At 48.9% G+C, this 16,513-nt stretch overlaps 1 protein-coding gene across 3 annotated transcripts in view; it reads left to right on the top strand.

The window, feature by feature from the left end:
* Positions 1 to 16,513, top strand: part of LOC123759765 (mucin-4) — a 142,526-nt gene that overhangs the window by 52,708 nt on the left and 73,305 nt on the right. For all 3 annotated transcript variants that reach the window (XM_069317239.1, XM_069317245.1, XM_045745020.2), the window contains 3 exons: positions 8,897 to 9,162; positions 9,627 to 9,769; positions 10,053 to 10,182. In XM_069317239.1, the coding sequence (XP_069173340.1) occupies positions 8,897 to 9,162; positions 9,627 to 9,769; positions 10,053 to 10,182 (539 nt within the window). The remainder of the gene's footprint in view (positions 1 to 8,896; positions 9,163 to 9,626; positions 9,770 to 10,052; positions 10,183 to 16,513) is intronic.

The raw sequence follows: 16,513 nt of genomic DNA, 5'->3' as shown, positions 1-16,513 counted from the left end.
TAGTGTCTGTTAGTCAGTCTGTTAGTCTGTTATTGTCTGTTAGTCAGCTGTCACGGGCTGCTTCCTGGGGGTGGAGGCCTGGTCGAGGACCGGGCTGCGGGGACACTAAAAAGCCCCGAAATCATCTCAAGATAACTTCAAGAAGATAACGAGTTTGTGTTTGGTGATACCCCCTGCTTCGCCCTCGTGAGTGAACATGTCCCAGGGGTTCAGCATTGACAGTATTGATTTATTAGCTTGGGCTTCTGTTAGCAGTACCCTGCCTGAGATAACCCTTAACAAACCCAGTTTAAGGGTCTGGGAAACCTCACAGGGGGCGCTCGGGTCCAATGGATGTGACCTCTTGAGCCCCTTCTCGCATTTTGCGAGTTTGAGGGTTGCACTGTCCCCTTATCTCGGGGCAATGCTCATTGTTTTTGCCTCCATCATGATGCCTGTTGGGTCGGTGACAACATTCAACCCTGAGTCCTGCAAGCTTTGTTGCTTGTTTGCGACTCAGTTCACCCAATCTGATGATGATATTATTCGGTTGCAGGCGGCTTGCGCATTGCAAGATACAGTAGGTTTAGGTTGGTTGCTTCCCTGTTTTGTTTATAGGGACCCGGACTTGGGGGTGTTGGTTGCTTCGGCTTTGGTTTCATCTGTGCCTCATCATTCTTCACATGCTGTGGTTCATTCGATTCCCCTCTCCCCTGGTTCAGGCTGCTAAGCGTCTGAGGGCTTCGGGGTCAGGGCAGGGTTTAGAGGTTTCTGAGACTCAGGCAGTTTTGGGGGTTGCCCCTTCCGGGGTGACTGTGTAGGTATTCAAGCCCGTTTCTCCAGCCGTAGTTACGATGTCTGACCAGTGGGCCCATCCTCTTCCTGCTATCCCAGCCGCCCCGGTTTTTTCTTGTGAGGCCGGGGCTTTGGAGGACGACTTGTCCCCGGGGCCTGACGAAGAGGTTCCCAGGGTTGGGGAGGAGCGGACTTGGGGGCCTTGGGCTCCATTGGACCCTGCCTGGGTTTTCCGATCCCTCTGAGCAAGGCTTCCTGTTACAAGGAGTGGGGTTTTTCTTTTCCATCCCTCTGCATACGTGTTGGATTTGGGATCAGCACCTCCCCGGGTTCGGTTCTATGTCCATGCGGGTCCTTTGGTTCCATCCTTCCGGAGGTTTTCGAAATCCCGCATTTCTCCGGCTGAGGTGTGGGCGGCCATTGCGACTCCTGCGCAACCCGGAGTATGCCTCTGTAATGGATCCATCTTCCTTCAGGTTTGGGTCTTCGTTTCCATACTGGGTTCGTTATGAGGTTCTGGAGTCATCCTGGCTTGCGGACTGCCCTATGTTTTTGCTGGATGCTTGGGACACCTTCTGTCGTACCCACATGCCTGAATGGCGTGAGGCATTGAATGTGGTGTCAGGTTTACATGGGGGAGCAATTTTGCACACCTTAATGAGTGCCTTTTCACTCCAGCTCTTCTGCAGGATGTTGGTGTGGTTCAGCTTCATGTGCAGGTTCCCTCCCTGTCGCTTGCACTTGTGGCTGAGGACTTGCGCATTTGGGGCTTGTTGGCTTCGATCCTGCGTTTCTTTTCCCTCCTTGAGCTGTCTTCTGATTGGCTTATGGAGGATGCAGATGCGCTTGGGGCCGTTTATGAGTCTAGCACCTTGGTTTTGGCTGCTCATGCATCCTCTGCACTTTTGAACCTGTTTGTGCCAATCCTGTGGGATGTGCTGTTGCGTTTTTTTGCTGCGCACCTCGCGTATTGGCAGGTGGTGCTCGCTTCCTCCTTGGAATCCGCTTGGGCCCTGGCTCTTAGATTGATTTCGTCCTTTTGTCCCGTATTATTTGCTGCTTCTGCGATCGAACAATATATGCAAGCGGTTTTCTCCAGCTGCTGCTCTATGTCTGACTTGTTGGTTCTCTGGGGGTCCTGGATGGGTTCCTTCTGGAGGGGTCATGGGCCCTGACACGCTTTGTGCGCAGGTCGGGTTCTTGAACGGGGCTTCAACCTTTTCCCAGTACGCCCCATTGACGGGGCGATGGGGGGGGGGAGGCTTGCTCTGTTCGCTCACGCCTGGTCCCACATTTCGTGGGCTGTTTGGGTCGTCTCTTGTGGCCTTCGGTGGTATTGGGTGGCTCCTTTCCTTTCGGGAGGAGGGGGGGGGGGTCGGCGCTGGCAGGGCAGGCCTCTTTTCCTGCTCTGTCAGGTCGTCTTGGAGTGGGAGCGCTTGGGGCATGGTCAAAACGATGACGTTCACCCTCAGGTGAACTGGAAACAGGCGTCCCGCCTGTTTCCAGTTCCGAAACGGGACTGTGCGGACCTGCGGTTAATTCTAGACTTGTCCCGTCTGAACCCCTGGGATTTTTGCCTCTCCTTTCGGACGACCACTCTGGCTCAAGTCCGGCTTCTGTTGGAGCCGGGAGCTTGGATGGTTGCGTATTGGCATGTCCCTATTCATCCGGGATTCAGGGACTGACTCAGTTTTGTTTTGGGGCATCAGAGTTACCACTTTTGTTGTCTCCTGTTCGGGTTGAACCTGGCACCTCGCGTGTTCACATACCTCATCTGGGTCGTGGTTGCCTGTCTGCATTTGATAGGTGTTCAGGTGTTGGCTTACCTCGACTACTGGTTGGTTTGGGCTCTCAGTCGGTCCGCGTGTCTGCTCGCCAGGGGTTTGGTGCTTTGCCAGCTAGCAGGTTCGGGTTCCTTGTGAACTGGCAAAAGTCCTATCTGGTTCCCTCACAGGTTCGGACCTGGCTGGGTCTTGTGTGGGGACTCTTGGACTGCTTCCTTGTCTCTTCCTCCGGAGTCTCTTCTTCAGTTGCGGTCCCACATGCGCTTGTTTCTGGGGGGCTCCTGGGTCACCTGGCGGTTGCTTGAGAGTCTGTGCGGGAGCCTGAACTTTGTGATGATGGTCTACCCTCTGAGTCGGGTTTGGATTCGTCGGTTGTTCTGGTTCCTTCGGGGACGTCCCTTCCGCCTCTCTCATGATCGCTGGGTTTGACCCGGGGGCCTTGCGTCGGCTGCTGCATCGCCTGGGCGCCTGCCCGAGCCTTCGCTCGATGTGTTCACGGACGTGTCATCTCTTGGCTGGGGCTTTGTGACCAGTGCTCACCAGGTTGGTCAGGGCTGGTGGGGTCTGTCCTTCCGTTGGGCCCACAGCACGGTGCGGGAGTTCGCGGCAGTATGGTTTGCGCTTTGGAGGGTTCGGGTTGCCTGTGGATCGACGATCCGAATCCATTCAAACTGCTTCCCCGTGGTTCATTGCCTGAACCGAGGGGGTTAGATGCTGTCCTTGGCTCTTTGGGGCTGGTCGCTTTGGGTGACTCATCTGCTAAGTTCTCGGGGTTTGGCTCTCCTGGTGGTTCACGTCCCGGGGGTGTCCAACGTCCTGGCGGGCGGCCTGTCCTGGTTCGTTCCCCAGTCCATGGAATGGACGGTTGATGCCGACTCATTCAGTTGGCTCTGCCAGACTTTTGAGTGCCCAGAGGTGGACCTCTTCGCATCGGCATGGTCGCGGCGTCTTCCAGTATATGTGGCGCCCTTCCTCGACCGCGAGGCCATCGGGATTGATGCCTTCTGGCAGGACTGGTCGAGGTGGGTGTTGTACCTGTACCTTTGTACCTGTATGGTGGCCAGTCCAGCCGTGGTTTCAGGTGATGCTTGCCCGGTGTCCGAACCCGGAGACTTTTCCGCGGCTCCGCCTCTTTCAGAAGATCGGCCTGGTCCATTACGAGACTGGTTCGCTTTTCTCCTCGAGTCTTCGCGTTTTGTATTTTTGACTCGGAGTTTATCACCATCTGTATGGTGATCAGGTGGCCTTATTGAGGGTGTCCCACCTGCGGGCTTCGTCTCGGCGGCAGTATGAAGTTTCCTGGCAGTCCTTCCATTTCTTTTTTGACTCTTCGTCGTTGTACTTCGCTTTCGGTTCAGGTAGTGTTGTCCTTTCTCTGGTGGTTGTTCCAGGACCGTCATCTTATGCCGAATACTGTCGCCTGAACAAATCTACAAGGGCAGTGACGAGGATTCGAACTCTGTGTGATCTCTGTGTGTGTGATGATGTAAGGGCGAAGAGAGAGAACGGCCTATTGACGTAGCTCAGGTGCAGGGGGGGTTGTGTAAAAGCCTGGTTTGTGCCTCGGAGAGGCTACGGGATACAGACAGTAAGTTCAGTAGAACTTCGGTTTCAACCCGTTTAACCCTGTCATAGCTCAGTCGATTAAGGCAGTGTCTGGGATGCTCCCAGACGCAGGTTCGAATCCTCGTCACTGCCCTTGTGGATTTGTTCATTTGATGCATCACGTTAGTGTGATCTCTGTATGTACTGTCGCCTCGTATTGTGCGGTGCTGGTGGAGCCGCTTCAGCTTACTTTTGGTATAGATGTTACTTCTGCAACATTTCGCAAGCTGTCTCCTGCGTTGTTTCATCTCCGGCCTGCTCATGTGACGCTTGAGCCGCCTGGTCTTTGGACAAAGTGCTCTCCTATCTCTCTTCTCCTCGGTTTGTTGTGGCCCCTTTGGTTCAGGATTGTTTTTTGAAGGCTCTTTTTCTGTTGGCATTGGCCTCTTAGGGTCGGGACGGAGAGCTTCATTCTCTCCTCCGGCACAGAGGGTTTCTGCTCTTTCGGTCGTGGAGGTAGGTTTGTTCGTTGGCAGCTGTGTCCTTTTCTGGTGACGAATGTGACTGCTGCTTTCCGAAGGGGTCCTTGGGTTGTTGATGCTTGGTTGGTCAGACCAGGGGGTGCATCATATGTTGTGTCCGGTTGCGGTTCTCCACCGTTATTTGTGTGCCATGGCCTCTGTGGCCATGGCTGCTCTTTGGGTTGACCCAGTTTCCCTTCCCTGTTCTCAGGTTCGGGACACTCAGGTCGTCCGCAGGGTTATTGGGGCTAGCCAGCCTGCGGTCTATCCCCGTGCCTATGACGTTCGTAATTTTGTTGAGTTTGCTGCTGTCTTCGGTAAAATGTTTTGGGCTGACATTCGGGCACAGAGTTTTGGGCAGTCGAACAGGGTTTTGACTGCACACTACCTCGTAAATGTTCCTGGGCCTAGTCGGGCCTGTGTCGCATTGGGTTGGCGGTTGCAGCCTGTTGTCTCTACTTTGAGTTGAGGTGCGCGCACTGACCGCCTCCTAGGAAAGTCCCTTTAGTTTTCGTCTTTGGTGAAGTAGCTCCGGGAGTCGAAGGGGCTTCCCCAAGAAAACTAGCATTGAATGTAATGAAACGCCATTTTCTAGGCAAGTCCTGGAGGCTCCCCGGCAACCCTCCCTTCCTCCGGTCGGTGGTTTTTCTCGTGTTTTTGACATTCAGCCTCAGGTACTGCATGGTGGATCGTCAGCACCGGGGTCTGGGACTCCTCCTTTCCCCGGGAGGGGAAAGGGGGAGCTGCACAGATATGCGACACAGCTCGTGCGACGTCATGCTTGTTTCCTTGTTTTCATTTGGGGAGTTCTATCCATTCGTTTGTCTATTTTAGTTGTTTTAAACATAATAGAGGTTTGTTTTGGGGCGCTTATCTCTCTGCGTAAGAAAGTTCTTCTCTTCCTTGGTTCCTCTCTTAGTAATAGAGGAAATGAATACAATTGCAACCCAGAAATTAAGCAGAAAATCCCTTATGGTAATACAGGCAAATAATATATCAATGTTATAACTCAAGTAACTGGCAACTGACAGCATCCATCCTGCATCCTAGGAAACAACGTGTCAACTGTTCACCCCACTGGTACCATTACCCTCTCCCATACGAAAAAGTAATTGCCCATAAAATAGAACAAATGAACATATGCAATATTATAAATATACGGTATACATATAATGTTATAAGTATATTCGTATAATATTATAAATATATACATATAATATTATAAATATATACATATAATATTATAAATATATACATATAATATTATAAATATATACTGTACATATAATATTATAAATATATACATGTAATATGACAGAGTTAGACCATGGAGGAAGAATTGAAAGAACTCTTGCTTTGTTTGCTCTTGCAAACAGAATTGCTGTTTCAATTCTTCCTCCGTGATATGACACTCACATTTTTCATCACGTGTTAATTTTCGTGATTTACACACATGTAATATTATAAATATATACATATAATATTATAAATTGTAAAATTACTAAAGTCGTCAAGGGATACATACAGTGAAGCACAAATACAATACAATGCATCGGACAATGGAGGTGTGTGGCAAGTGTTTTGAAAAATTTGGAAGACGTATTGTAGACGTCAAGTGTTACATCTGTAACACAAGATTTCACCTGAGCTGTGCAGCATTATCTACAGCATGCACAAATAGACAGGCATATACTGGGTTTGCAAAAAGACAGGTTAATATGGGAAAACTTGACCCAATTGATGAATGCCATACCCGAGTCACACAGAAAAGCTACCAGTGATATATACGGACTGTGAAAAAACAACACTGGATAATGACCAAAATTCAGGAACAGGTAGTTTAGAGAACCACGGCAGAAGTGTGGAGGGAGAGAAGGGTATTGTGGTATATGAAGATTGTCTGAAACATGTGCCTTTGAGGAAAGCCAGAAAGAGGTACAACATAGAAATAGTGCAGACGATACTACAAAAGAAGAAAAAAATAACGGAAGCGCTTAAGCAGACACGACTTTCCATGCAAAGAAAGAATAATTTAAACAGGGAAAATGAAGAAATTCACCAGAGACTGAAGCATTCATATTAGATTGAAGAAAGGCAACTAGAACAGAACGCAATTCAAGAAATAAAAAAAAAATATTTCTTCACATATACGAAATCAAAGGCAAAAACCATTGCCAGTATTGGCCCCTATTTGTACAAGTGAAGGTTCATACATGGAAGATGACAAAGAAATCGGTGAAATCCTAAAAAAGTAGTATGAGGACATGTTTAGTACTCCCCCCCCCCCCAAAAAAAAAAAAGCATGACACTGGAAGATCTGAACAACTTCTTTATGCGTGATATCCAGACTCCTGTAAATATAACTGATATCAACACGAGCGTGGCAGATTTTGAAAGGGAAATTGATAACATGCCCATGCACTCAGCCCTGGGGCCAGACTCATGGAATTCAATTTTTATTAAGAAATGCAAGGTACCTGTAGCACAGGCACTCAGTATAGTGTGGAGGAAGAGCTTGGACACGTGGGAGATACCAGATGCGCTTAAAGCAGCAGACATTGCCCCTCTACACAAGGGAGGGAGCAAAGTATTGGCAAAAAATTATAGACCAGTTGCACTAATGTCCCACATAATAAACGTATTTGAGAGAGTGATCAGGAGTCAGGTCACTAGATTCATGGAAACCAATGATCTCCACAACCTAGGTAAACATGGATTTAGAGCGGGGAGATCATGCCTCTCATAGCTACTTGACCATTATAACAAAATCATTGAGGCATTTGAAGAAAAACAGAACACAGATGTGGTATACATGGATTTTGCAAAGGCACACAAAATGAGGTCAATACTCTTCAAATCAATTGTGGTTGTACTCTTCAAATCAATTGTGCTGTCCTGTCTTGAGTACTGCTTAAAACTCACTTTTCCCTTCAAAGCAGGGGAGATTGCTGAAATAGAGGGAATATAGAGATCATATATGCCATACATAGACACGATAAAGCATCAAAATTATTGGGATCATTTCAAAACTCGCCAAATGTACTCACTGGAAAGGAGACGTATATTATTTGAGAGATATCAAATAATATATACGTGGTAAATACTGGAGAGCTGATCCCAAATCTGCACAGTAAAATAACAACATACAGGAGTGAACGACATGGAAGAAAATGCAGAACAGAACCAGTGAAAAGCAGGGGTGCCATAGGCACAATCGGAGAACACTGTATGAACATCAGAGGTCCACGGTTGTTCAACATCCTCCCAGCGAGCATAAGAAATATTGCCAGAACAACCGTGGACTTCTTCAAGGAGTACCGGACCAACCGGGATGTGGTGGATATGTGGGCTTGCTGGCCGCTCCAAGCAACAGCTTGGTGGATCAAACTCTCACAAGTCAAGCCTGGCCTCAGGCTGGACCTGGGGTGTAGAAGAACTCTCAGAACCTCATCAAGTAGGTATTAAGCAGGTGCCTGTCCCGGTCGATGGCAGATATAGAATGCTCCAAGTCCCATGTGCATTTCTATAGGCCATTGCTCCTCATGCATCTCTGAGGGGGCCAGGTTCTGGCGCATGGTCCCCGGTAGGCCTAGAACTCCATTCATACTGATGCCAAAGTCTAATGATATACATGTCAGCTTGGATAGCTCCTGGTAGCCTCCGGTACTCACCCAGAAAATGGCATTTCATTACATTCAACGCTGCTTTTTTTTAAATTGTGGGCAACATTCCCGGGTGTGACTGAGTGAGCAACCAAGGCTGGTGCAAACAGCATGAGCTAACAGCACTGCTGTTAAGCTTGTGACCACAACATCGCCTAAAAATGTCAAAATATATATGTAACATACTATTTAGCTATTATAGTATTACAGAAGAGCCTGACTGTGATAAAGACTGTGTACAATGTTCAGATATCAGTGAACACAATGCTGTTCAAGATGTTCACAGCACTAGCCACAGCACACTGCCATTGTTTCGTCTATCTAAGAATCTTCAAACGACTTCTCAAGTTCCTTTACAAAATAAACTTGTGGAAAATTATTCATTTACAGGATTTAGTGACCAGGATTCAAATAATAGCAGGATCAGATGAGGGAGGGAGGAGGGAGGGAGTGAGTCCCTTACCTTGTATTGTGCTAACAGACGGCGAAAGGTTACAATTCATCTTGGGGCACGATTCTATGTTGACATGATGCAAATACAGTACAGTACATCATTACATCTGATTTGTTACATGGCTGATTATTGAATTTGTCTTTTACCATTGGACAGGAGTCCGTCACAGTCTTCTCCGCTAAGCATTGGCAAGAATGACCTGACATCTGGCGATTCGTCTCGGGAAATGTCGCCAATGCTGGAGTACGTGGACTTGACAATGTCTCCTCCTGACCCCCTTGATAATGATGTTGTTGACACTACTGATAATCCTGTTGGAACAGTTGCTGATACAAGTGTCCATCCTGTTGATAGTAGTAGTGGTGGTCGTGTGTGCGTAGCCCGAGCATCACCATTGCCATCATCTCGCCCTCATCAGCAAGGTATGATGGGTGTGTGTGCCAGATTTGTAGACCAATGTCATGTATTGTTCTCTTGTGGATCCTATTAAACTGAAGTAATATGCCTGATTTTCATCATATGTGACATGTGTAGAACTTTACCTCCCATCCTGCTGTTCATTGACCTTGACCTCCCACCATGCTGTTCTTGACCTTGACATCCCACACTGCTGTTCTTGACCTGACCTCCCATCCTGCTGTTCATTGACCTTGACCTCCCACCCTGCTGTTCTTCACTTTGCTGCCTGTTCTCACTTCTCAACTACTGTAGTTCTAATCTTTAGAACTATTTTGTGGTCATTGTTGAAGTCAATCCCATTGGAGAGTAGAGGGTGATAAGAACCATTCCGGAGGCTGCTAATTTTTTGACACAAGTAATTTTTCTTCAAAATTTATTAATCGCAAGTGCTGTTTACGTGTAATTTGTAACAGTATTATTTTTTAAGGTGTACAGTCCTACAACCAAACGAGAAAGATGCTTTTGAATAAAGATGACTTAGATCTGCCTGACAGACTTGTCTCGCCCCTCAAACGAAAGACAGACGAGCCCCAAAATACCCCGAAAAGAACGAGAAATAGACAATTTCTGGTGAGTGTTTCATTTGTTCTACAGCTGGCATCACTCGGCATTCATAGTTAATTCCATGTCTCAACATATATGGGCTAAAGATGCAATAAATTGATTAATTACACAGTCACAGAAGGTGTTAGGGCCAAACCGATACTGACGCGCTTCTGTAAAATGAGAGGCTGTGGGTAGGGGATAGAATGCACCAGGTGGAATATTGTGTAATTTTATTACAGATAAACACAGTATACGACTGTAAGCTCTTTTTGTATTTTTTATAGATCAATATTGTTTGTTTCAACAGGAAGAAGGTATGAAACCGGCAGAAGGCCCTACTTTTGTTAGTCAACTTAAAGTAAAACATAGACTTTGGAATGCTGACCAGAGAGGTAATAACAACAGTGAGAAGAGGAGTAATAGTCAGGACAAACAAGGTTAGTCTCTACAGTTTGTGAGCTCTAGCTCTTCGGTTCCTATCTTTATGGATGGAGGCGCCAGGTTCTACTTCTTTCACCAGTGCATACCACTTGTTGACAGCTCTCATTAAATACACTCTTTCATTTCTTTGTCTCGTTGTCTTCATTTCCAGCTTCCCCCCAACCACTCGTAAGTGTAGCGAGAGTGGTTACATCTCTGCAACTCAGTTTCATGTCAGCAATGGGCTGCCAGCCATCATCCAGGTGGTTGCAGTGGCAGAAAAGGGTGTCAACTTAGAGCAAGTGGTAGCTGTACTGAACAGACAAGTCCCATTACTTTGGAGGATGTCCAAATGCAACTGCTTTAACCTGATGAGAACAAGAGGGATATTGGTGGAAGTTGGAAATGCTGACACAGAAACTTTAGGAAATTCTCAATTGTTGGGAGATTTATAAAATTATGTACTGTATGTAATGTATGTATGTATGTATGTATGTATGTATGTATGTATGTATGTATGTATGTATGTATGTATGTGTATGTATGTACTCACCTAGTTGTGTTTGCGGGGGTTGAGCTCTGGCTCTTTGGTCCCGCCTCTCAACCGTCAATCAACAGGTGTACAGATTCATGAGCCTATCGGGCTCTGTCATATCTACACTTGAAACTGTGTATGGAGTCAGCCTCCACCACATCACTTCCTAATGCATTCCATTTGTCAACCACTCTGACACTAAAAAAGTTCTTTCTAATATCTCTGTGGCTCATTTGGGCACTCAGTTTCCACTTGTGTCCCCTTGTGCGTGTTCCCCTTGTGTTAAATAGACTGTCTTTATCTACCCTATCAATCCCCTTCAGAATCTTGAATGTGGTGATCATGTCCCCCCTAACTCTTCTGTCTTCCAGCGAAGTGAGGTTTAATTCCCGTAGTCTCTCCTCGTAGCTCATACCTCTCAGCTCGGGTACTAGTCTGGTGGCAAACCTTTGAACCTTTTCCAGTTTAGTCTTATCCTTGACTAGATATGGACTCCATGCTGGGGCTGCATACTCCAGGATTGGCCTGACATATGTGGTATACAAAGTTCTGAATGATTCTTTACACATGTTTCTGAATGCCGTTCGTATGTTGGCCAGCCTGGCATATGCCGCTGATGTTATCCGCTTGATATGTGCTGCAGGAGACAGGTCTGGCGTGATATCAACCCCCAAGTCTTTTTCCTTCTCTGACTCCTGAAGAATTTCCTCTCCCAGATGATACCTTGTATCTGGCCTCCTGCTCCCTACACCTATCTTCATTACATTACATTTGGTTGGGTTAAACTCTAACAACCATTTGTTCGACCATTCCTTCAGCTTGTCTAGGTCTTCTTGAAGCCTCAAACAGTCCTCTTCTGTTTTAATCCTTCTCATAATTTTAGCATCGTCCGCAAACATTGAGAGAAATGAATCGATACCCTCCGGGAGATCATTTACATATATCAGAAACAAGATAGGACCGAGTACAGAGCCCTGTGGGACTCCACTGGTGACTTCACGCCAATCGGAGGTCTCACCCCTCACCGTAACTCTCTGCTTCCTATTGCTTAGATACTCCCTTATCCACTGGAGCACCTTACCAGCTACACCTGCCTGTCTCTCCAGCTTATGTACCAGCCTCTTATGCGGTACTGTGTCAAAGGCTTTCCGACAATCCAAGAAAATGCAGTCCGCCCAGCCCTCTCTTTCTTGCTTAATCTGTGTCACCTGATCGTAGAATTCTATCAAGCCTGTAAGGCAAGATTTACCCTCCCTGAATCCATGTTGGCGATTTGTCACGAAGTCCCTTCTCTCCAGATGTGTTACCAGGTTTTTTCTCACGATCTTCTCCATCACCTTGCATGGTATACAAGTCAAGGACACTGGCCTGTAGTTCAGTGCCTCTTGTCTGTCGCCCTTTTTGTATATTGGGACCACATTCGACGTCTTCCATATTTCTGGTAGGTCTCCCGTCTCTAGTGACTTACTATACACTATGGAGAGTGGCAGGCAAAGTGCCTCTGCACACTCTTTCAGTACCCATGGTGAGATCCCATCTGGACCAACAGCCTTTCTAACATCCAGATCCAGCAGGTGTCTCTTGACCTCCTCTCTCGTAATTTCGAACTCCTCCAAGGCCGCCTGGTTTACCTCCCTTTCTCCTAGCACAGTGACCTCACCCTGTTCTATTGTGAAGACCTCCTGGAACCTCTTGTTGAGTTCCTCACACACCTCTCTGTCATTCTCTGTATACCTGTCCTCGCCTGTTCTAAGTTTCAATACCTGTTCTTTCACTGTTGTTTTCCTTCTGATGTGACTGTGGAGTAGCTTTGGTTCGGTCTTGGCTTTGTTTGCTATATCATTTTCAAAATTTTTCTCTGCTTCTCTTCTCACCCTGACGTACTCATTCCTGGTTCTCTGGTATCTCTCTCTGCTTTCTGGTGTTCTGTTATTCCGGAAGTTCCTCCACGCCTTTTTGTTCAGTTTCTTCGCTTCCATACATGCCCTATTATACCATGGATTCTTCTGTTGCTTCTCGGATTTTTCCCTTTGGGCCGGGATGAACCTGTTTACTGCCTCCTGACACTTTTGGGTAACATAGTCCATCATACCCTGTACAGACTTGTCTCTGAGGTCTGTGTCCCAAGGTATTTCACTTAGGAAACTTCTCATCTGTTCATAATTCCCCTTTCGGTATGCCAGCCTTTTGATTCCTAGTTCTTTTTGGGAGGAGATAAGTCCTAGCTCTACCAGGTACTCAAAGTTCAATACACTGTGGTCACTCATTCCCAAGGGCGCTTCCATCTTAACTTCCCTTATATCCCATTCATTTAGGGTAAATATCAAATCAAGCATTGCTGGTTCATCTTCTCCTCTCATTCTTGTTGGTTCTTTGGTGTGCTGGCTTAGAAAGTTTCTTGTTGCCACGTCCAGCAGCTTAGCTCTCCATGTTTCTGGTCCTCCATGCGGGTCTCTGTTCTTCCAATCTATCTACCCATGGTTGAAGTCTCCCATAATTAGTAGTCCAGATCCATTCCTGCTAGCAACAGAAGCTGCTCTTTCTATTATGTTAATGGTGGCCATGTTGTTTCTATCATATTCCTGTCTAGGTCTTCTGTATATATGTATATATGTATGTATGTAATGTAAGTCTGTCTTTGTCTGGTTCACTATGGGGGTAGGTGGCGCGAGGTATAAAGATCTAGAGATAACTCCTCTTTCGTTATTGATAGTAACTGTAAGTATTGTTACTGATATGCAAGCACAGAGATATGACAACCATGGTGTTTGTGTTGGTGGCATTAATATGACTTGTCAAGCCGTGACGGCGACCATCAGCAAGGGTGGCATAAAACTGTAGTCGGTCTGCAGCGAAAAGGATTTTCCTCCGTGGTATGGGTAATGGTGGCAATGATGAGCAGACATGTCTGGTTGGCTGTCCTTAGACGGCGACCCTAAACTACCGCCGTCACCGCCACACAGTCCTCGTTTATCTTCCTGATTTGGAGACGGGTTAAGTCCACTATCACCGTGGATGTCCACACCTCCAGGGATGTGGCAGCGACCACACCTCCAGGTAAGTGGCAGCAACCACACCTCCAGGTAAGTGGCAGCGACCACACCTCCAGGTAAGTGGCAGCGACCACACCTCTAGGGATGTGGCAGCGACCACACCTCCAGGGATGTGGCAGCGACCACACCTCCAGGGATGTGGCAGCGACCACACCTCCAGGTAAGTGGCAGCGACCACACCTCCAGGTAAGTGGCAGCGACCACACCTTCAGGGATGTGGCAGTGACCACACCTCCAGGTAAGTGGCAGCGACCACACCTCCAGGGATGTGGCAGCGACCACACCTTCAGGGATGTGGCAGCGACCACACCTCCAGGGATGTGGCAGCGACCACACCTCCAGGTAAGTGGCAGCGACCACACCTGCAGGGATGTGGCAGCGACCACACCTTCAGGGATGTGGCAGCGACCACACCTGCAGGGATGTGGCAGCGACCACACCTTCAGGGATGTGGCAGCGACCACACCTCCAGGTAAGTGGCAGCGACCACACCTCCAGGTAAGTGGCAGCGACCACACCTCCAGGTAAGTGGCAGCGACCACACCTCCAGGTAAGTGGCAGCGACCACACCTCCAGGTAAGTGGCAGCGACCACACCTCCAGGTAAGTGGCAGCGACCACACCTCCAGGTAAGTGGCAGCGACCACACCTCCAGGGATGTGGCAGCGACCACACCTCCAGGGATGTGGCAGCGATCACACCTCCAGGTATGTGGCAGCGACCACACTTCCAGGGATGTGGCGGCGACCACACCTCCAAGGATGTGGCGGCGACCACACCTCCAGGGATGTGGCGGCGACCACACCTCCAGGGATGTGGCGGCGACCACACCTCCAGGGATGTGGCAGCGATCACACCTCCAGGTATGTGGCAGCGACCACACTTCCAGGGATGTGGCGGCGACCACACCTCCAAGGATGTGGCGGCGACCACACCTCCAGGGATGTGGCGGCGACCACACCTCCAGGGATGTGGCGGCGACCACACCTCCAGGGATGTGGCGGCGACCACACCTCCAGGGATGTGGCGGCGACCACACCTCCAGGGATGTGGCAGTGACCACACCTCCAGGGATGTGGCGGCGACCACACCTCCAGGGATGTGGCAGCGACCACACCTCCAGGTAAGTGGCAGCGACCACACCTCCAGGGATGTGACAGCGACCACACCTCCAGGTATGTGGCAGCGACCACACCTCCAGGGATGTGGCAGCGACCACACCTCCAGGGATGTGGCAGCGACCACACCTCCAGGGATGTGGCAGCGACCACACCTCCAGGGATGTGGCAGCGACCACACCTCCAGGTAAGTGGCAGCGACCACACCTCCAGGTAAGTGGCAGCGACCACACCTCCAGGGATGTGGCAGCGACCACACCTCCAGGTAAGTGGCAGCGACCACACCTCCAGGTAAGTGGCAGCGACCACACCTCCAGGTAAGTGGCAGCGACCACACCTGCAGGTAAGTGGCAGCGACCACACCTCCAGGGATGTGGCAGCGACCACACCTCCAGGGATGTGGCAGCGACCACACTTCCAGGGATGTGGCGGCGACCACACCTCCAAGGATGTGGCGGCGACCACACCTCCAGGGATGTGGCGGCGACCACACCTCCAGGGATGTGGCGGCGACCACACCTCCAGGGATGTGGCAGCGACCACACCTCCAGGTAAGTGGCAGCGACCACACCTCCAGGTAAGTGGCAGCGACCACACCTGCAGGTAAGTGGCAGCGACCACACCTCCAGGGATGTGGCAGCGACCACACCTCCAGGGATGTGGCAGCGACCACACCTCCAGGGATGTGGCAGCGACCACACTTCCAGGGATGTGGCGGCGACCACACCTCCAAGGATGTGGCGGCGACCACACCTCCAGGGATGTGGCGGCGACCACACCTCCAGGGAAGTGGCGGCGACCACACCTCCAGGGATGTGGCGGCGACCACACCTCCAGGGATGTGGCAGTGGCTGGCAGGTACCACACCTCTACATATTGGTGTAGGTATGTGCTTACTTATCAGTTCCTACAAGGAACGACTTCTTACCCCTTTTGCGTCTTGCCTCCTGGCTATTTGTACCTCGTATGTTTGAAATTTCTCAACGAGAATTTTTTTTTTAGAGCAATGCTATGTAATGGAACTCATGTCACCCCCAGTGTCACAGATATGTCGCACTATTGGGATTTCTTTGTGAAAATCTCTTGAGGTTTGTCGTATTTCCCTTGACAATTCTATATGAAACGGGCCTCCACAACTTCTTTTACCACAGTACACTTAGTGATCACCTACACTGCACGAGTGCGCTACCTTATGACTGTTTTGGACTTTCACTCGTGTCTTCTTGTCCTTTCTCTTTAATTGGAAAGGGAGTACACCAGTCCTTGATTATTACCCTCAGTATTTTGTATGTAGTGATCATATCCCCACACCTCGATATTACTGAGCACATTACAGTACCGCCTGACTACACCAAAGCATTGCTTACTGTTGGTATGTTTTTCCTGGCCAATTATTTCTTACCCAACATGTGTTTTGCTTGAAGACTGTTTCTGATACGTGTGATTGGCTTCATGTCCTCATTGGCAGCAGTTATCTTAGACTTGTCTGGCTTTGTTGATGTGCCTGGCTGTGGTGTTGTGCCTGGCTGTGGTGTTGTGCCTGACTGTGGTGTTGTGCCTGGCTGTGTTGATGTGCCTGGCTGTGTTGTTGTGCCTGGCTGTGGTGTTGTGCCTGACTGTGGTATTGTGCCTGACTGTGGTGT

This window comes from Procambarus clarkii, chromosome 8, assembly GCF_040958095.1.
Source record: "Procambarus clarkii isolate CNS0578487 chromosome 8, FALCON_Pclarkii_2.0, whole genome shotgun sequence".
In the NCBI taxonomy this organism is placed as follows: Eukaryota; Metazoa; Arthropoda; class Malacostraca; order Decapoda; family Cambaridae; genus Procambarus; species Procambarus clarkii.
Note: the sequence above shows the minus strand (reverse complement) of the source record. Positions and strands in the feature narration are given on the sequence as shown.